General features: G+C 37.2%; 1 protein-coding gene across 1 annotated transcript in view; it reads right to left on the bottom strand.

Moving 5' to 3' along the window:
- The window catches only part of PCSK5 (proprotein convertase subtilisin/kexin type 5), a gene marked incomplete at both ends in the record, with an annotated part of 228,492 nt that overhangs the window by 203,603 nt on the left and 2,145 nt on the right, over positions 1-22,744 (bottom strand). The window contains one exon of the mRNA XM_084305562.1: positions 3,626-3,739. Within this exon, the coding sequence (XP_084161688.1) occupies positions 3,626-3,739 (114 nt within the window). The remainder of the gene's footprint in view (positions 1-3,625; positions 3,740-22,744) is intronic.

Below are 22,744 nucleotides of genomic sequence, written 5' to 3' on the forward strand. Positions count from 1 at the left end.
AGAACATGATGGTATGTAGATAGCTGAGGTCTGGGGATGTCATGCAGGATTTAGCTTTCTCCTGACTCAATATTTGGAAAGGGATGTTAACTAAGGAGCTTCCTTCCCTTTGATTTTACTTCTTTGCTATCAGTCCTAAGCAAGCTGGACCCAAGCCTTTAGGTCATTTTCAAACAGTATTTGAACAGTGGCTCTTATGTGAAGTTTCATGTGTTACTTGATCTATAAAAAGATTCTATTTTACCCTTTAAATACGGATGCCTGAAAAATCAGGGGTCATGACCAAGCAGGTGCCTTTTTTTTTTTTTTTTTTTCCAGCTTTCATTGCTTTGAGTGAGCAAAGACATATGAAAATTGTCTTTACCTGGGTATTAGAAAGCAATGGAAACAGTAATTTCTCAATAGAAAATCCTCTAACAATGAAAAAGTACAAACATACATGTTTAGGTGATGAGTGGCTCTGGGAACTCTGTCTGCTTTGGCTTCTACTGAGCTGTAAAGTGTTAAATATCTATTTTTGTAATCTCTCTACTCTTTCTAGGAATGTGTTTAGAGTAAATGGAGAAAAATAGAGCAATAAAAAATACCTTTCAATTTGTTTACAGAATAGATCTTGAGAGATACTTTTAACCTTTGTGATGACCCAAAACAGAGAGAAGGCCTGAATCACCTTTGTAACTTCTTGCCATGGATCTCACACAAACAAAAATGTATTATTTCTAGTCTGGACTATTAAAATTACAAGGCAAAGTACTTGTGAAGATGAAGATGGGGGAGAAGAACATTAATCAGATTTTGTTTGACAAAGTCTTTGAATAAAAGGTCTTGTGTCAACAAATCTGAAATACATTTACAGCTCTGTTAGAGATTATACCAGTTCAACGGCCAAAGGTATCAATCTTAACCACAACCAAGTTACTTATTAACCAAAATGCAAACCTGTACATGATAATACCTTATTACTTTCTCAATAACATGTCTGCTGCCAGCAACCTAATAACCCCCTTCTGACATAACAGTGACTGAAACCTTTAACTAACCTGAAATTCCCTTATTTTCCCCAACTTATAAAGATAAACAGGATTAACAAAAGTAGCTATGGTTACAATCACAAATGCAGTCATATGAGGATATCTGGTAATGACCCAAGTCAGTCCTGAAGTCAACTCATTCACATATTTTTAGCTAGTCTCTCTGCTGCAATAATGTATGCACTAACACTTCCTGATCGCTCTTAACAAAATGTCATCAAACCACTACCACTAAAGATATTGCAAATATACAAGAGTTATTCAACAGAGGTAAATGCAATCAGCCAGGGACAGTGCCTCCCCAGACAGCCTGTATATGAGGATACCTTTTTTTCAGGTACAGAAATGAAAATATTCTGAAAGTTGTACATGACCAGCGGTACAGATCACTTGTTGTCCTAGCAGGTTTTCCTTGATAGGCTGACAACAGTGAGGAAGCCATGAAGCAATATTGGTAGGCAACACAACTGATTAATTAAAAACTACTACCTTCCTGAACAAAATTACAGGCAACTGTGATAAGCACCTATTACTAATCTGAAACGAAACAAACCAACCAAACAAACAAGCTAATTCAATTCAATTAAAAACCTATGTTGACACTAAAAAACTTGCATGCAAATCCAGGAACATGAAGGAGAAATTACATAAACTACTGTAAAACATATTGGTGGGCTTTTGCTCACTACTATTATTTTCTTGAAATTTGTTTCTTTCTATTCAAACACAGAGTTGAAAGTATGTAACAATAACAGCAGGCTACCTAAGGTTAAATCACTGCTTTTTTGCTATTTTCTAGTTTTAATTGAAAAAGCTAAAAAATAAAAAATAAAAAATAAAAAAAAAAAATAAAAAAAAGAGAGAGAAAAAAAATTGAGAGGACACTGTTACAATCTACTGCCATTTACTGAAATCTGTCTGTCACCTTATGCACATATTTAAAGGATAAGTAGACTGAATAAACACATGTATTAAAGATAACAAGTACACACATTAAAATCAACTGGAAAAAAGTCCTGCCATGATCCAATTACACAAAATTATACAGCTTTCACAAAGAACTTCTGAGAAGTATTATATTTTGAATAAAAGCTGTTTTCAAGGTGGACAATGAACTGCTTAAAAAACCCTCTGCTGTATCAACACAATGCAGCAATTAAAAAAATGAATTTCTACTGTAGGATAGAAATGTAGGATAGATACTGCCTCAAACACTGCAATCTCCAATAGTTCAGAAAAATTATGATGGAACCACTTTTCCATGGGAAAAGATGAGTCAATAGTACAGTTCTTTAATAAAAATGAGAGGAGTTTTGGAATTGAAGTTATTACTTTGCCTCTTATTAAAATACTGGAGTTCTGGAAACTGAAAAGCAAAGCTACTATACTTTTTGGCTGGTGACATGCTCATGTGTGAAATATACTTGAAGATAAGGATTTCTGGCTATCTGCATTTGTTAAGAGCACCTATTTGGAGTTAGCTGCAAATTGCTGTAACCCTACTTTCCCTATTATTTTATTTATTTATTTTTATTTTTTTAATGCATGCAACAATGAACTACAAGTCAGAATGAAATGAATATAAAAATGATTTAAAATATTTGTTACGCTGTGTTAGGACAAACTTATTTATTCACATAAAATAATAAACTAATGCTTTGGAATTAACAAAAAGTCTGAAAAGACAATGTCTACTTACAGGAAAATTATCCTTATTATTGTTGCCAGAAAGGCATAATTTCCTCCCTGTCTGAAGCAATTAAATCTATCAAGTCATAAACCTTCTGAGTGTCCTGCTGCCGGTGTTGACGTAGTGAAAAAACAAGATGCAAGGACTTAGAACTACAACAACAAAACAGCAGGGAAAGGGTTCAAGTCCACAACAATGTAAATGGGAAGGTGTCAGCTAGAGGCAATTGCATAACTTGTTACCCCCCGACTTTCTTGAACTAAATATAGGATTTTTTATTTGTTCATTCCTGGGCAAAATGAAGACATTTTAAAAAACATAATGACTAAAGAAGTTTCACTGCAGGCTTTAACTGTGACTACCAGGCAAAAAGTTAAAAAAAAAAGTTTGCTCTGAAAACACACAACTCATGTCAGATGCAAAACAGCACAAATAATCCATTTATTTTAACAATGCAATTGTTCATTACTAAAAAGAGTGTAATTATAACATTGAGCAGAGTTCTGGGCTCCTTTCTCCTTTTTCAGGACACAAGACATTTGTGTCACATTAATGTTTGAGACAGTGAATTAGGCACATTGAAAACAAGTGGTTTCACCGCTCTCACAGAGTGTGGCTAAGTTCCTTCCCTTCTCACTGCTGAAAGTTTATCCTCTAATAAGTAATTCCCAAGACATCTTGCAATAGGAAGCATTCATGAATGAATGCATTAATAAAAGTTTCCTATTGCTTGGCCCACTGGGAATTCTTGTAATACTTGCAAGGAGTTTACAGACCTTCATTAGTTACATACAAAAAGGAAGTTTGCTTCTTCTGAACACAGTATTTTTCCCTGTTTCAAAATATCACAGCAGACAACTAAATGCTGGCATGAAACAAAGCCAATGACTCTTTATGTACTTACCATGTACCACATGCTTGGCCACTTGGGATCATTGAAATAAGTGGATTGGGTACCTCCAGGTTTATAATCCCTCTTTATCCTTCTTTTAACCACCTGCTGTTGTATCCACTCCACCTGCCAACCAGGAAAACATTTGGTAAGTGTTAGGGTTCCATGGAGATTATCAAGAAATGTGTGAAATCTTGGGAAGTTTCCCATTACCATCGTCCAAGATATATTTCATGTTAAAGAGTTCATTTTGGCAGTGGGAATGCACAGCTCACCTTGGCATATGGTTCACTAGGGAATATGTCCAATTTAGTTAGTGCTACAAATCTCCTTGAAAAACTACTTAAATCCCCTGCTAGAAAGATTTCATTGGTGATCATCTTTTGCATGCTATTATTATATTATTTTTCATTATTAGAATTGAACCTTTTTCAAATTTATAAAACCAATTATTTTTACAAAGCATAACAGTACATTGCAATGAGAAATTAGCTGAGTTTCTGATAGTTTTCTTTTTTCAGGTAAGCCCTGAAAATAAAAACTTCCAGTAAAATATTCAAATGTTGTGCTTAACCAATATCTAGATCATCTTCACCACCTGGAGTGAATTAAACTGTATTTTTAGTAGAGCGACTCTTTGTCAGGATTCTCTCAGCCAGGTGCTCTGGAACTTTATTTGAGCTACTAGTACAGGGAGAAAGAGGTGGGTATTGAGCACAAGGGCAAATTAAATGACATCAACAAAAAGTGCTTGAAACGAGAAAGCAAAAATAAGGGTTAAAAACCTAGTTCTGAAAATCATATTCTTGTCTATCTGATTGTTCTTCATAGATTCATCACACACTCAGAAAGGGCGACACTGAAAGTGATATCAACCTTAGAGTAGATCGGACTCTGCAGTCATTTCTGCATTAGCTAGTCTAAATAGGAGTTAGTTTCTATAAATGTAAATAGTATAACTATTCACAGAGAAACCTAGGTTATATTTACACTCATCTAGCTTCCTGACAGCTCATATTTCTGCTGAATTGTTTCATGGGATATAACTATAAAAATTCAATTCAGCTCTCCCCAAGCAAGACAGCCATTTCCTCCTAGCACCCAACTCTGCACCTTTAACTTCTGCTGTTTATGAATACCTGTGTATGCACACACACATACATATAAAAGAAATTTACTTTCAGTTTACATATTTCTCTTTGTCACTTGTCAGAGATGGTATTAACATTTTCTGTATGCAAGCTAATCCCCACCATGCATTCACAATTCAGCTTCAAATCATGGGGTCCTTAAAGAGACATAGGTCCACTATGAAAATAGTGGACACAGGTCCAGAAATTTTGCTTGAGATCCATACCACCTTCACCTCTATCACCCCTAACATATGGTTTTGATTATTTTCTTCAGAAAGAGGAATTTATTTTTTTTCTCCTCTCGAGAATTAACTTTAGGGTTAAGACTGTTCTTCCAGAGAAGTTGTCCAGTTTAAGAATACAGGACTATCACAAAACATTCACACAGAAATCCATTTCTCTAGTCTTCTTGTAACAATTATAAATCCTTTTCTGCTTCAAAGAAAGATTCTGCTCCTCTTTCAGCTCAAGTTGAAATCCATCTTGGTGGACACCCTCTCAAGAATCTGAGAGCTGACCGTCCCCATCAGATCTTACAACACCTCTTAGAGGTTATTCAACATTCTGTTGTTCAACAGAAGTGGGCAGCTAATCAGTCTTAGGAATTTGATGACTGGAGGCCTGTGAGATGTAGAGTGTAACTGGCCAGAGGACAAAAGAGGAAGAACCAGAAGACTTTGGTAAGCACTGTCTTAAGACTGATGAGACAGCTTTAAAATGGGTTCACTATTCCTCTTAAGTGAATCTCTCCTACGTGAAAAAAGATCTTATAACTGACCTTTAATGAATCTTACTTCCTTGTCACCTGCTGCTAATGTACACTGGACCCTTGCAAAAGAAACTTGTTTTTCTTCAGTTTACTTCCTGCAGGTAGTCCATCCCTCCCAATGCATCCAAAGCCAGCTGAGAGCATCTTAAGTACTACTTGATTTCTAACTCAGTATCTGCCTGGATTGCCTTAGACCATGGGCCTGTCTTCTTTTATTACTAATATTTAACAGTCAATAACTAAAAAGCTTCAACAAGTCTGAATAAGCAAACAGGTCTGAAAAAAACTGTTTTTCAGAGCTTACACAGATCCACCTTCCAAGCCTTATCATGAGATTTGACTGTCAGTGCTAGAAACATTTTCAGCTGAAGGAGAGGTCCCAAGATTTCTATGCTGAATGAGTATTTATTGTTACCTTGACTCATCCTTTAGCTGAAGGAATGAGTCACATGAGCATGTTACCCCATCTTTAAAAATTACAGACAAAACTGTTTAAGTCAACAGATTTCAAAGTGACACAAGCTACAAGCATACAGAGCATACCATGACATGTATGTTAACTCATTATGAAAACTCATCCATATCTGAGTCTGAAGAGAGGAGTTACAAAGGCCAACCACCAACACAATCTGAGGATCTGATACAGTTGTGAAAAGATCCACAAATTTAAAACAATGAGATAGCAGAAGAGAATTAAACTTTCTACCACTGCAGACTGACTCAGGTGCACAAGCATCAATGGAAGAAGGTAGTCACCAACACTGCTATTATGGCCTGTGAGTCAGAGACACAAGGCATTTAGTTTGGCATTAGGGACTCCTCTGCATCTAAGCTCCTCTGAGAAGTACTCACAGCAACTGTGAGAACTATGAAAAAAACCTTCCTTTTGTAAATGGGGCCAGAGGAGTGTGAAATATTCCAGGAGGCAGCATTACCCACACAAGTTAATACCATTTCTATATGGCGGAACAAGAGGGGTTTTCCTGACAAGACAAATCACAAAATTCTTTACAATTCACTGTGAAAATATGTTTTGTCAATTTATTTACTCCATATTCAGCTGCAAATATCTGCTGATCATTAAAAAGACTGAATGTAAAGGCATCATAGTGCATATGGAGACTGATACAACCTTATATTGATGCCTCAAAACAAACAAACAAACAAAAAAATCAATTCCTTTCCTCTTTTTTCCCTTTATCCAAAATGACATTAATGACAATTATCAGACAGTTCTTTAGTTCAAGAAATCACAAACATTGCCTCACTGTGCAATTCCAGTTTATTGGAACAATCACTTGACACATAAGGAACTCTGTATATCCATATATGTTCGTATTTGTGTACACGCTGTATTTGTACAATAGCTTGTATCAACCGAGTTAATGTGCAAGCCAGTAGCATAGCTAATGGTTAGCTTTTGAGTGATGGACTGATATTTTTAGGATCTTATTTACCACCTTTTACCAAAAATTGGACTGTTCTTCAGAATATGTATTTGTTGCAGGCCCTGCCCCTAATACATTCTGGATGTTTTCCATAATTCCTATTTCCTCAGCTCCTAGAAATGTTAGGGAAAACGTATGAGAGAGTGAGTAATTTTGCAGAAGAGCTGTGCAGCATGCATGTTCAGACCCAAACCCAGAAAAAGAAACGTACCTGCTTGTCTTCGTGCAAGACCTAACAACAATTTAATGTATTCATAAAATTACTATAAATAAAATAGTCATTTGATTTTGTTCAAATAGAGGGAAAAGCAAATAGCATGTCTGCATGGGAATGCGTGGGGAATAACACAGGTAGCTCTGTAATGATGGATATGATGTAAGGAGGGCTCATCTTGGGCGTCTCTGGATATCCATGTAAGTGGAAGAGGGAAGTCAAAATGACCATTCACAGACAGCAACTGTGAACTGTCTTGAGGGAGACAGAATGCTTGACAGAGTGACCCAAAACAACATAGTATCTTTGATCACATTCCCGAGTATAGCCTTGTCTGTAATATTTTTAGCAAACACTTTCTGTTGAAAGCTGCTTAGTAATTGTTTTATACTGAGTATACACTGATACACTCACCTACAGTATAATTTAAAACATCCCAGGAAACCCATATTCTCATTTGAGAAGCCAATGAATAAAGTGTACTTTACAGAAAATACCACTGCTAGAGAAATATAACACTTTACTCCACTGAATCCTAAAGTTTGTTTATTTTCTCTAAAAAAGCGAAGAGAAAAACTTGCCAATAGTCTTCAGTCTAAGCTAAATTATACAATGACTGGATTATATTAATGACGACCAGGTCAAAACTCAGCAGTTATTTTAGTATCTCCTTTGAGTATTTTATGGGTATTCATGTATATATCACTGTGAATGTCTGGTATATACTGTATTTCTTTGATTCTGTATGAAAAGATCTCATTTGTATAAAAATATTTTCTTTAAAAAAGCATCCACACTTTTTAACCTATAGGCCTTGAAGGAAAATCTCTGGAGTAATTGATTATACAGATTCCCACCTCTTGCCAAAAAGAGACTCTATGCGAACAATGAGGTGCATTTTAACATTTCCATAAAGTCACACTTACTGAGGGGGAACAGTGTACATTTTCCCATTGACTTCAGCTTCAAAAGTTCCATTTCCTGAATGTCTAGAAATCAAAGCCAAGCCAGATTGGAGACCAAACTATTTAAAAAAACAATCATCATTTCCAGTCTTCTCACTTCAGCACTCACAAGCTTGTTCTGTACATGATGCAGTTACTCTTCACAGACCTTCATAAAACAATGCTATAGAATAAAAGCTGCTCTGAGCTCATTCTAGCACGCCACTCTTTTATCCTCTTTAAATGCTAAAGAATATACTGAAATATTATCTCTATGTGAAACAAAACTATTTTCACTTTCATTTATTCAAAGTATTACTTTTTCATTCATTGAAAAAGTAGCCCCATATAAGAACGCTACTAAGATCTCCACTGTAATAAGTTATGACAAAAAGTTTGAAAAGCAAAGGGAAAAATATCACATGCTGAAAAAAATTAATAAATCCGCCCATTTATCAAAGCACTATGATTTTTAAAGTAAAAACACCAGACAAGCTTGTGAAACAGCATTTACTTTGTTTTTCATATATGTGATGAGGGTGTCTACTTGAATAAATATTTTTAAATTGATTAAAAATACGTGAAGTCCAACATGTGAAAATGTTATTATCAAAAAGCAGAAGTTACAAGCAAGTTGAAGGCATACTCCTTTGTATTTTGAGGAAAAAAATGCACAAGGAAAAAGCACCCTAACTCTGAGGTAATATATGCATTTCATAAAAAAATCTATTATTTTTATGTTGCAGAGTTAAACATGAAGGTGTGGGTCTTCAATCTGTGAAAAAGAGTTGCTGAAGGTCCCAATCCCAAACATAATCATGGCTTTATTTCTCATACTGCCATAATTTACCACATCATTCTGCCACATGAACAGTATAGATTAAAGAGAAAGAAAAACAGAAAAAAATCAAGTAGGGAATGTATAAAGTATCATTGAGCAAGCAATGAATCTGCATGGAGTCAGGTTGGATGAGCAAAAGGCGCAACAGTTATGTAGAAAGCTGGACAGTATTCCAGCACTTTCACTTAGAACTTGACTACAGAAGGAATTGCCCCAGATGAGCATCCTGCCTCTCTGTAGGGATAGTCTCAGGCTGCACCTGGCACACCTCATCCTTCACACACTTAAAACTCTGAACACTGACATTTGAATAAACTCCAGGCTGAAAAAGGACAGGAGTGAGCCTGGTACTCTCACAGGCAGAAAGTGAGATTATGCTTGGCCCGTACCAGGCCATAAGAGAAAAATTGTTCCTACTGCTCACAGGTAGCAAAAACAGTCAGATATATATCTTAGGTGTGCCATCATCATGTTTTCTGTGACACACGCTATAGTTAAACATACCATTTGACAATACTGTCCATTTGCATTTCACATTAAATTGAAGACAAGAAGTCAAAGAATATTGGAGGATATACTAATATCCAAGGGACATAACCTGGCTGTGGAACAAGTGAGACCCAAGCTGTTACTCGACAATGCAGGGGGGATGTTTAAGACTGCTGGCACAACTCCTCTTGCCCACATGCAGAGTCAGGAAAGTGAGACTCCCATAGTTGGATTACTCTGCTTAAGAGGAATTGCGTATTTTTTAAGTAATTGAACAGTAGGCTATTTTCCTAACCTATCAGTATTCTCTGACTTGCAGTAGCAGCAGCCAATTTGCACATAAAAACAGATGAAGACAGTTGGATAAAGGAGCTATTGACATAGGTCAGAAGCATGGAAAATTATTGCAGATGTCATTTCACGAACTGCAGGGGTCTAAAGTTGGATAAAAAGTCAATGAATCCAGCAGTGCTAAGTGATGAATTCTTGCTGATTGACAATATGCTTCTTCAGCAAGGGTCAGTGACAATCCACAATCAAAGCAGTTGTCATAATTATGCTACACATAATCTAAAAAAAAAAAAAAAAAAAACAAAAAACAGAAGCAGAAGCAGATGTTAAGACAAGTTGGATAGAGAAAGGAAAAGCAGGCAAGAAAAGAAGGCAGCAGAGAACACATGAGATTACTACTTAAACCCAAAGAAACACATCTTGCACAGCAGTAGGGAAAGCTACAGTGGTCTGACCTGTGGAACAAAGCCGAAATTCAATGCATATTTTTCCGTCTTATAGCTACAGAAACGTGAGGCAGTAAGTGGCTTCTACCTACTTTGCAACATACGAGTAATCCATTATAGCACTACAGGCATACTTCCACAACTATGAGGTACACTGATGCACAGCTGTGCATGCAAACAGATCCGAAACACCCACTGCCTTTCTTCTGCACCCTACCCATCTCCAGACCTCAGAGTTCTTCACATATGTCAACACAACTCTGCCTCCAACTGTGTGTGGCAGCAAAGTCTTCTGCATGCTTCAGGAACAAGACCTGGGGAATACACAGGGAAGCAACACAAGAGAAAGTGGCACAGCCTGGCTAGAAGTGGCACTGCACAGTCCTGGCCTCAAGGGAGTTTATTACCAGATGGCCCTGCTGGTAGGAGTGGCACCATACTTCAATCTTGGAGAAGCTCAGTGTCTGTGGCCAGAACTCATGTCCCGCTGGAAAGGCAAGGAACAACGACAGTGGCAGAGGCAAAAAGACCCACATTATCTCTCCTTGGGGAAGTCTCAGCAGATATTACATTCACAGGTGTGACTGTAGCAGTTGCTGAGGGAACATGACCATGACCTCCAACACACTCTCCTCTTCCACGCTGTACCAGCAAGGAGCTTAAAATTGCACAATGCACATCACAAGGCAGCTTTGAGGCAGTGCTGAGAGTAAGTCCTAGGGAGCTTTGTGGCTTCCAGCAGCAGCACCAGCTGTCCTAGGCAAAGTGAATCTCAAGCAGCTGGGGATTTTTCTCTTCTTAGGACTGGAAGTGCCCTAGTTAGCTCAGATACTTCTGGTTCTGTTTCTAAGGTAACTCAGCCTTGGAAAAGTCAGGAAAACTCTTTGCTGCACCAGCTTGAAAGCAACTCTCATGCTTATACAAGGTACTTTATCATTTATGACCCCAGGTCAGACAGTTCACCTCATAACAACTCAAGAGCTACAAGGGAACACAGATTTTAAGAATAAAAACAAAAAACACTATAACTGATAGGTCTGTTAGGTACAGTACCTAACTTTCTGCTTACACCACTACGTACAATGCTAGTGTATCTAGATGTGAAACAGTATAATAATCTAGAATTTCAGTACGTTGTGAAGATTAGAATTAACATCACTCCAAATGTAAACTGATACGTTGCAGCTTCATCTAATTAGGCCTACAATTGTATCTTCTTAATAAACTGAAAGGCTGATGCTGAACCCAGTATCCACAAGGGAATAAAACTTCAAGCTCTCTAACCTTAATTAGCTTTGGAGTTTAACATCTGGCAGTTGAAATATATTGAGGTTTATGTTTATATTACTGTAGCCATGATGGTTTACATATATATATATAAAGTATAAATTTTTGATGGATTTTTTCTTTCCTTAGGCCAGTCATACAACTCATTATAAATGATGTAAGTACTTCAGATATCTGCATGTGCTAATTTCAGATGGCTTTAAATCATTTACTAAATGACCTTTAGGAAGACAAGTCTCCCATTGAGTCAAATTCAAAAACACCAGTGTAATTCCAAAGGTGCAGATTTGGTCAAGGGTTTGCCATAGATTGTATTGTCACAGATAAAAACGACAGCAGTTTAGCAAATCCACTGAGAATTTCTGCGGTAGTAGAAATATTCCATAATTAAGTGATATCCATCAGTGGCATACCAGTCTACCAGTCTTGCCAAAGCAAATAGAGGGTGTTTTACCTGAGTAGTCTCTTCATTGACCAAAATCCCATTGAAATCATCCCTGTACAATATTGTTGCCCTCTACAAAACATGAAACCACCACCTCTTTCCTTCTTTCCTTCTTTTCTTCCTTCTCCCTTTCTCCCTTTCTTCCTTTCTTTCCTCCTTCCTCCCTTCCTCCCTCCCTTCACCTACCCTTTTCCTAGCATATACTTAAAATGTTTAGAATTCAAAACTGGGGAAAAAGTACGTATCTCAAGATTCATTTTCAAAGTTTTGAAACACTAAATAAAAAAACAAGAGTTTTGCTCTTTTTGGAAATATCCATGATATATTTTACACCATTCTATGTCACTAGTTCTTTGGCATTTCAGATCCTTTGTGCCACAAATTGAGGAATATTCCTGTTCTTTTCATGGCCAACTTGTATGTCTCTGATCTACCTCTCAGATCAAGAGAAGAGACTCATTAGCATTGCCTCTTCCAGAACAAGTTGTAGTGAAGAAAAAAAATAAAATAATAATAATAATAGGAAACATTCTGTGCCCTTCAAGCCATTGCTGGTTTAATCTTTCTTTTTCTCTGTGTGTGACCCAAGCTTTAGCACAGTTCTATCTGTCCTGAATTCCAGTCTTGCAGCTGGCAGTGAAGCTTGCTGCTGTGAAAATACTGATTATTGCCGCTCTTAAACATCATCATCACCTTCTGAAATAATCTGCAAAGCTACCCATGAAAGACACATGCAGCCAGCCTGAGGAAACATTGCAGTCCAACTGCCCGGCAAATGAAAAAGTTTCCTTTCCTACATCCAGTAAGCTAAAGAAAAGCAAATGTTTCAACTGAAGTACTATTCCCACACCTCAAGAACTGCTGACAGTGCTTCCAGCGAGGTAGTATCTCTCAATTTCTGCAAATCAGACCACATAAAAGCTGGAGTGATGCCTGATTAATGAACCTGCTGGTTACTGCTTTGCTTTATTTTAAAGCCCTGAGTGAAGCACGAGCAACATCTTGACTTGGTAACTCCCTGACAGTCCTTGTGCACATTCTGACATAAGAAACGCGCCAGGAGCAGTCACTTAGTTATGGATTCATTTCTCAATGCTCATAATTCACAATGCTCTTCATATTAAAAACTGAGAAAAATAAAACAATGAGCATTATTTCCAAGGCTCTCACTTATGAGACAGACTTTCCAGTTGTATATACCAAAGCTTTTCAGTCTCCAGTCAGACCGTGCACATAAGGTTGCAGTGTGGTCTGTATAGTCTTGCCAAAATTTCTGTTATCTATGTTTATGTCACTTGAAAGCTCAAAGCTCATAAAACAATGAGCTTTATATGAGCTATCTCTACTTTGTCTTCTGTTACGATAAAAAAAAAGTTTCAAAAGGGCTAATATAAATGTGATTCTTCATGATTACAGGTTATGAATACTTTCTATACCAATGCAACCTTTTTCCTTCTGGAAACTCTCCATTGCTGGAAATATTTTAATAAAAATTGGAGGATTTCTAAAAGCTACACTCTGCTTCAGATAAAAATTCCAGGGACCCATATGACATCTGGTCAAAGATGGTTTGACTGGATGACCACAATATTTCCTTTTGGTCTTACAGACTGTGAGTCTATTGGCAACTGTATTTTGGAGAAATAGTTTCTTAGAAACACCCTGGAAAAGAGAAACCTGTTTAGAATTCAGAAATTCTGGCTTTATCATATGATCACATATAGTTGTTGTAACTGCTATTGACCAAACAGTGGACTGACTCCGAGTTTGGTAAAAAGATGTAAAAAGAAATTTTTTAATTGAAATTATCTTTACTTAAAAAGTAAACATAAACAGATATTCTCGCCTGCATATTTATAGAAAAAATCAACATTAATGGGAGTGACAGAATTTACTCCCCCTCAAAAAAGTGGAAAACAATAATCTAGGTTAAATACAGCTTATGCAAGCAATAGTCAACACACCAATGGATATGACTGCTTACAGTGGATTATAGGGAAAGGATTTAAAGTGAGAGTGTTTTATTTTACTCAGATGTTATGTGTATTCTACAATGCTCTGTGTGACACCAAAAGCAATATATTTCCCCAGAATAAAATACAGAGTGCTCTCTTTGCATGTGCCATTCGCAGCAGTTTGCATTCAGCTGTCAGCACTGTCCCCATTTCACAGGTAGGGAGTGGAAGCACGTGGAGTGAAGCCGTCTGCTGATGTCCACACATGTTCAAGCTGCACAGCTGGATGCAGCGCACAGCTCCTCTGAGCAGCTCACAGGATGATGAAGATCTGCCAGTCTGAAATAGAATATCCAGCCAAGGAAAACGACTGGCTTTCCAGTGACATTGACTTTTCAAAATGATCCTATAAAAAAATGAGGTTGTTACACACACAAAGTCTGGGGGGAGGAAGGTGGATTCTTTTTGCTTTGCCTTGGGAAAGGATGTCTTTCCAGCTCCCTGTCCCTGCTCTTTATTATCTGTTAATAACTCTAGATATGATAAATTATCTATGTGTATCATCATTATTTGCTGTTTACCATTTAGATTATCTGGGTGAAAACTGCTACTAGAATTGAGTGAGATTGTTTTGTCTGTCAGAAGCAGGCAGAGAGATGCATAAATATGTTGATGCACTCCATCAGGAACATATATTGCTGTCAGAAAATTTTTCAAATGCAAGAAAAAAAAAATCTTTAATCCATTTTCTATGAATATCCTGCACTATAACCAATATCATCAGTATCAGATGAAGCTGGATCCCCTCAGGAAATGGTGTGTAAAAGCTGCTCTGTCACATTCCTACACATTCTGCTCTGAGATGTTCCTTTCCAAAGAGTGTTTTCTTTCAATCTCTCTCTCTCTCTAGTCTGACATTCTGGCATTTGGCCCTGCAGGATCAGCTTTTTTCCAGAATGGTGCATCTTTCTGTAGTTCAAAACTAGGATCTCTTCACTTCCTCCTCTTCTGACTCTTGCTGATATCCAGCAATTTTATACCCCAGCAGCCAGAGCAGCAACTTGCTAACTCTGCCACTAGCAATGCAAACTGACTCTAATGACAGCAAAAGCGCATTTTGTATAACACAAGACCATTGCAGCTGTCTCCCCTGGCAAGCTCCTAGAACAAAGATTAGGAATGAAAGGACTAATTCCTCTTGTCTATTTTTGAACATTTAGTTTCCCTGTCATTTTTCACATATAGACCCATTTCACTGATAAAAAAATGCAGGAACATGTGCTACAACAGTAGAGAAACTCAAATGTTATGAATGCCTAATAACATCCATAGACTAAGGATTGACAAGTGCTTTCCTTTTTCACGCTCCGCTATTTCACATTTATAACTGCTATGATGAAAAAGTTATTCTATGGATTTAAATTTCTCACACACAGATTTACCTAAAGTGTTTTTGTCGTCTCTAAGGCTGAGCAAAATCCTTTAGTAATTCCTGAACTGTGAGATGAATGTAACACCCCTTGCCTTCTTAGGCTGCAAATGGATCTTTTTTTTTCTCTTCCTTCTTTTTTTTTTTATTTTTTTTATTATTATTATTTTTAATGTATCACTTGCAGTGTGTGATCTTGCTTTATGTGCATGGCATTCCCCTCATTAAAGGTCATTTTTGAATGAGGCTGAGCACTCCCAGCTCACACAGGGAGAGGCAACCAGGCAGATGTGCAGTTATGCAAGAAAGCAACAGCCACATGTTTAGAAATCCTGACAGAGAGATGCTGAGACAATCTCATCTCTGAATGCAAATATTTTAGAAAGCATTTAGATAACTTAAGACACACAAGGGAACCTAATGATGCTGATTAACTACATGGAATGCCTCATATACCTTGCATGCTCTCAGCAAAAGTGGCTGGGACCTCTACTAGTCCCTGCTCTCATCAATTGGCAACTGAAGACTCCTAAAGCATGCTGCACCATACCACAGTGCGCACTGCCCTGGTAATTTCTCCACCCTTTACCCATGCCATGAAACCACCATGCTTCTGATGCCAAAGGGTCTTCTGATGAAGCAGCATAGTGACAAAAGTTTTCCTGCCATGCTTTTAATGTTTCTTCAACAAACATTCAACTTTGCAGTTATGATATCCTGAAAGGTTATAATACCTAAAGTCTATGGGGTTATGAGGTAGGAACTAAAGCAAGTATTCACAAATAAATATTTGTGCACCAGGCACTTTTATATTTTAAAAATAAATGTTAAATGCTAAAGCCAATGTTAAATTTGCTGTTAGGTGTAGTATGCACTGGACTTTTTCCTGAATCCACCCACTGTTTGGGTCAGCACTGCAGCTCCAGTAAAGATTACAGACTGGTAGAAAATGCAGGAGCATGTACTTCTTTACAACAAAAATATAAATGAAAAGCTACACAAGGTGATTGTAAAAAAATATCACTTTTAAACAGGCTAGATCTAGGTTTTAAGATACCAGAATGTAGTTCTTCTTTGTTCTATGGGTGACTGTGAAAGGAAAACATCTACAAAAGTGTTTTCCCTGATTTGTCTCCAAAATTTAAGAGGGACATTATATTCTGAGCCTTAAATCTGACCAATTGTGAATGTGGAACTGTATACTTTGTAAATATGTACTCCCTATATAACAAAAGTATCTCTGGAAGGGAGTTTTCCTCCTAAAGAACATTTCTATGTATTTTGAAGGTCCTAAACAAAATTTTGTAACAAGATTGAGACTACAGTCACAAATACTGCCACTGATCCTAACCTCTGCTCTACATATTTACTCAAGAGACAATGGATCTTAACAGCATAACACATACCTTGAAGCAAAAATGTATGAGTACAGTAGGCATGCACCCCAAATTCACCAAGTGCAGAGAGGTCAAAGAACTACATTTCTTAAAAGAAAAATGCTTTTCTACGGCTCTGAGCTTAAATCCTGTCTTTTTTATTTTGTAACTATTGATGTTTATATTTGTATTATGTTTATGTTGCTTTGCAAATTTCAGAATAGGTTCCATTATTTTATTTTATTTTATTTTATTTTATTTTATTTTATTTTATTTTATTTTATTTTATTTTATTTTATTTTATTTTATTTTATTTTATTTTATTTTATTTTATTTTATTTTATTTTATTTTATTTTATTATTCCTTAATAGAGTCTCTTGCAAAGCACCAGGCCACGGCATACATGTTTTGTGTTTTGATTTTGATCCTCCAAAACCAGAAGGTTCCAAATTCATCAGACTCAAGAGACCAATGAGATCTTCCTCATTTTGACTATTCTTGTCTCAGGAGAGCTTAGCTACTTCTCTGAGAGACAGCTGAGCTGTTGCCTGGCTCTTCAGGGTCAGTCAACATCTTTCTCATTGATGATGAAGTGCAGAGAACACAACAGCAGATCTACCACAATCCCAGTAGACTATTTCTTGCTGGAATTGGGTATTAGCCACCTGGTCTGATGCTGGACTGTGACGCTGGGATAACTTGATAAAAAGGGTGAAGAAGCACAGCACTTTTTCACAGCATATGACTGTTCAAAATCTCTACCCGACTCCTTCCCAACCTGTGGTCTTTCAGTTTTCTGGCCCATCTCACTACCAACTGATGAAAATAACTACATGAAAATAGCAAGAGAATGACATTCTGCTGAGTTTTTTTGTTTTGTTTTGTTTCATTCCTCAAACCATTTGCTACACTAATTAGGAAGTGGGCCAGTTGAAACCTCTAGACTAATCTCCAATTCTTGCCCAACAGTTAACAGTGAGATTGACATTGCCAAGGAGTTCTGTAAAATGACCTGGCAACCAGAAAACTACTATGTTCTGAAATCTAACATTTCTTTTAATGCACAAGCAATTAAGGAATGGAGAGGACAAAAACCCTTTGAGGCAGGTGCTAACAACTGCAATAATTATGATGAAACTGAAATACATGCAGGTAATCAACCAAGATCATTCATGTCAAGAAACACTTTGATTTTCTCTGAGACTGGACATTTTTCTTTCCTAAAATTACATTACATTGAATTCCTATTGGCCATTTCTCTGTTTTTAGTAGAAAACATCAATAGATAATTCCCCTAGGTAGTTTAAGTAATTATTTTTGAGGTTTTCTTTAAGTGCTAATAGAAAAGTCAGCTATCTTATGAATATCATAGCAGAATTAGACATTAACAAAGCTTTTATTCTTCACAAATAAGTCTTGGTCCCATTAGTGCTATGATTATCTTCATTAAATATTTCTACCTATTGTAGATAAATGAAGAGAAATTGCCATTATATGACAAAATTTGCTGATTGAAGTTGCCATTATACGACAAAATTTGCTGATTGAAGAACATTATCTCCTGTTACAGCAGCATTGGATTTGGCCTGAACAGTGCAAGGGTACAACCACATATGTGATACATCCAATTCATACTTTCTGAATGTACTCTGGAGCCTTTCATCTTTAGGTTGCTGTCATTCAAGGTTCAGTTTTGAGCTGAGTTTGTATCATCCATAGGCCAAACACGTCCCATGTGTCCAAAAGGAGCACCACATTTTAGGTTGCTATTCTCTAGCTATGCCTGACCTCTTCAGTTGATTAGATGATCTTTGAAAGTCCCTTCACATTTAACTATTCTATTCTGTTCTGTTCTGTCCTGTCCTGTTCCACAGAAAGATAAGTTGTTTCACCCTACCCTCCGTGGTTCTTCAGGTGTCATGCTGGTACAGGCAAGGGAGAAACTTGCTACAAAACACAGCTACAGTTCCACTCCAGCACTGCTGGATTTGTCGCTATGCTTTTCCTCCAGATCTAGGCACGTTGCAAACTGGAATCCAGTCCACGGTGGCTCACAAATGAAAATGAGCCTGATGCTGTCTCGCAGCCTCAGCACAGCACAATTTACCTTGATTCCTGCTGAAGCAATGCAGGCTTCCCTGTGATTTTTCCTGATGGAGAACATTTTATAAGCTAAGACTAATATACCAGGCACCCCTGTACGGAGAGATTTCAATGACCATTTCACAACCAAAATACCAACCATCTTGTGCAAACTTAACAACAACATGATGTGCACTAGAGCAAAACTAATTATAGCAGGATCTGATGCAGTTGCTTATCAGTGAACAGCAACTTCATAGCTCAGAAAGCCCTGCAAAAAGATCCAAGCTGCAAGTTGAATTGCTCAGGTTTACATGAAACTTTTTAACACTCTGGAGACAGGTACCAAAGGGAGATGTTGCTGTGGCCTCTCACACATTGTGATTCTGTTCATGTTCCAACTCACTGGCAACAGACTCCATGAAACAGCAAGCCTGATTCTTGAATTTGACTAAACTAAAGAGTTACTCATGTAAAAGCTCTTTGAGGCAATTAAATTAGGAGCCCACAGTGGTAAATATTTCATTAGTTAACAACTAACTTAAGCCCACCAGTCAAACTCTGAAGATGGAAATCAGTGTGACAGTTCCTATTATTTCACTACCAAGTAGTATTGATTCTTTGTCCTCTGAGCGCTCATGCAGATTATGGCTACCCGGGCAGACTTCAGTAACTCACCTGGTCCCAGTGTTTAACAGTTCTGTTACTCTGGCTAACAAAATCCTCCTGTTCACTAATGAGGTTTAACAACATAGCAGTTAGCACTGCCAACATGAAACACAACCTTACCCACAACAGCATTCTCATCAGTTTCTCTAAGCTTTCAGTCCAAAATGTCAGCTCTTAAAAGCCCAAGGATTTAGTAGTTTAGTGAAATTATTTATTCCTGCTGAATTCATGTTCCTCCTACATGAAATACAAATTATTTTAAGCTTTGTTTTCTCCTTTCTCAACCTCTCACTCCAATCTCAGCACATTTAAACTCACAAATAATTGGAAAACACAACCTGATGATGTTCATCCTGGCATTGAAAATTTTGACCCTCCTCTCTACTTGCAATGAACATTCTGATCTCTACTGATTAACTGTATTACTTTCCAAAGATAATCCCAACAAGGAGTGGCATAATCTTTGCCAAAGCAAGACCTTATAGTGAAATCCATCCTCTCTCCTGCTCTTTAGCGAGCTATCTCCTGCATCAACACAGGATATCATTCAGCAGTGTGAACTGGTGAAAGCCCTGCTGCACAGCTGCATGATAAAATATTTACTGCTGCTACCGTTCTGCTCCCTTCTGACCTCTCATGAACAGCCAGTGTCCTACAAGTATTATGAACACAATTCTGCCATTACCTTTCCAACCTCTGAAGTCAGCCCAGACCATTTGGTGTTGTCTCCTCAGAGATAAACTTGGTAGTGTTTTACATGCTGCAGCCACCAGTCCCATTTGGCTTGTTTTGGCAGAGACAAAAACCCACTGCACACACGCTACTAACAGCTTTACATCACCAAGTCATACAGATCTTCTCTTTGTGTGGTTTGCTGAGACTGGGTGAAAGTAGGTGTCTGGAGCAATGTTTCCAACAGGTATTCTGACCCTGGAGCAGAGGCAGCAAAGGCATGACATTTCTGCACAATCCAGCTCAAGCAGGGTGTCTTGCTGAAATTAGGTGGCTTTCCTTCTTATTTCAAAGAAAGTGACACTGGTAATCTTTCAGCTTTTAAAATGTGAGTGTGAACCTGACCCACTAGCTAGGAGGTTCAAACCACAAAGAAGCCTATCCAGTGAAGTAGTCACTGCACCAAGCCTGTCTGAATTTAAGCGATTGGACTGTGCACTTAGTCACATTGTCTAGACTTTTGGGTAGACCTGTGTGGTGCCAGGAGTTGGACTTGATGATCCTTATGGGTCCCTTCCAACTCAGGATATTCTATAATTCTATGATTCTATGATTCTATCTGAAATAAAATTAAAAAAAAAAAAAAAAAAAAAAAAAGAGATGTCATCTCAGTTCAGACTGACAAACACTAATGCTGTAAAACATTTTCCCTGTTAGTAAATGTGACATTTTACAAGAAGTTGAATTACTAATTTTACATTTTGAAGCATTGCTATGGGCCACATTTATTTTTTAGATCTCTGTTGTGATGCGAAGCACTGGGGACCTCATAAGCAAAACAGAACAAAGTTTACAGAATCACAGAATTGTCTAGGTTGGAAGAGACCTCAAGATCATCGAGTCCAACCTCTGACCTAACACTAACAAGTCCTCCACTAAACCATATAGCTTTGTATGTACACAGATTTGAGTATTTATCAATGTTAAAACTGCATTTTACTATGTTAAAAATGTATTCTACAGTTATTGCTTTGCCATTTATACTACTTGATTCTGTGGGACATTTTTCTCCATACAAGTCCCAAACTTCATTATCACAGCCCTTCACTACGAACTCTTCATCTCATAGAACAGTTTCCGTTATGAAAAGACAGCTTTCTCATCTATACTGTCTGCTTAACTTCTATGTACCATTGCTATGTTCAAAGTGTTTTAGCTATCACATTTCATTGGAACTGTAATCTCTTCAGTGATAGAAAAGCTCCATTGGATTTTCTTCATGTTTGTATTGACATAAGGTGACTTACATGTCACTTACAAGTGACATGTGACTTACATGGTGAGGTTGCAATTATATTTTGCATTTTCTTCACCTTGTGTACTTTCTTTTCAGCACTGTGGCAAAACCAGGGGTGCACCACAACTTTTAATTCCCCTTTTAATTCATGAACCTTTTCAAGTATGAACTGACTCCGTCCATCTTCCCCCTTCTGTTTTGCTCCCATTGATTCACACACCACCAAAATAACTTTGCTGAGCAAATTCGAATGAGCTAAAAAGGCTCTCATTTCATGGTATGGTGCTTTCACTGATCCATGCAAAAAGCTAACCTGAAGCATCAGATCAGTTAGAGAGACTCTGCTCTGATTCCACAACCTTCTTTCATGCCTTTTGCTAACAACTCATAAGAAACAACTATGCAACTATAACCAAGACTAGAAAAGATGTTGTGGAGAAAGCTCTCTTTCAAATTTTCTACATGACAATCTATGTTTTGGACATTAAAGCCACACTTGGGCATCTCTTCTTAAAACTATTTGATCCATTTCTCCTCTAGGCAAGGATGTGGATGAAAACAGGCAAAGTCATGTTACGCTGCATATTCTTTATCTTTCCATCTAAATAGAGGGTAGTATTTGTCTAATGTTGAGACAATTGTCATAATGTGCAATACACTAATCAGTTTATGCTCCCTGTTGGACTTATTCATGTAATTTATAATGGTGTCATGAAGGTTTTCTAGAAAAAAAAAAAATCAAGCCAAAGATCATTAAAGTGATTCATTAATTGAAATCCACAAAAGCAGTTTTTTACACTACCGATATGTCTTTCCTATTACAGTCACACAGTGCAATCAAACATTATTCACACAAGTAGTTTAGAAATACCAGATTTCAAAATGGTTCTTTCATTACATAATGGTAACTTATGTAAGGAATTTCTCCTCAATAAAAATTCCAACGTTTAAAATTTTATAAAGCAGGAAATTAGTGATCCACATCTGAAGCAAGCACAGATCAAGTAATTGTGTGTACATGTTACACAGAGAGGATTTTAAGCATTAACCAAACTACCATTAAATGATTTTGAAAGTACGTGAACCTTAGTGTTCCCTTGTTCACGAATACACACGCCATCTAATCTGCTGCAAATACTGGCATTAGATACAGTGATACTCATAAATATAATAACATAAATACTGGTGTTTTAACATTCTCAAAGCCATGCGACATGCCTTTCTTAAGATTAAGCCTTTTGTTTTCAAAAGGTCCAGCTTATACAATACAATTGAATTTCCAGCCTGTTTTAATAATCATGAAATATTATAAACACACAAGCTGGACTTTATGCTACAAATAT

This window comes from Netta rufina (genome assembly GCF_964035555.1).
Source record: "Netta rufina genome assembly, chromosome: Z".
Taxonomy (NCBI): Eukaryota; Metazoa; Chordata; class Aves; order Anseriformes; family Anatidae; genus Netta; species Netta rufina.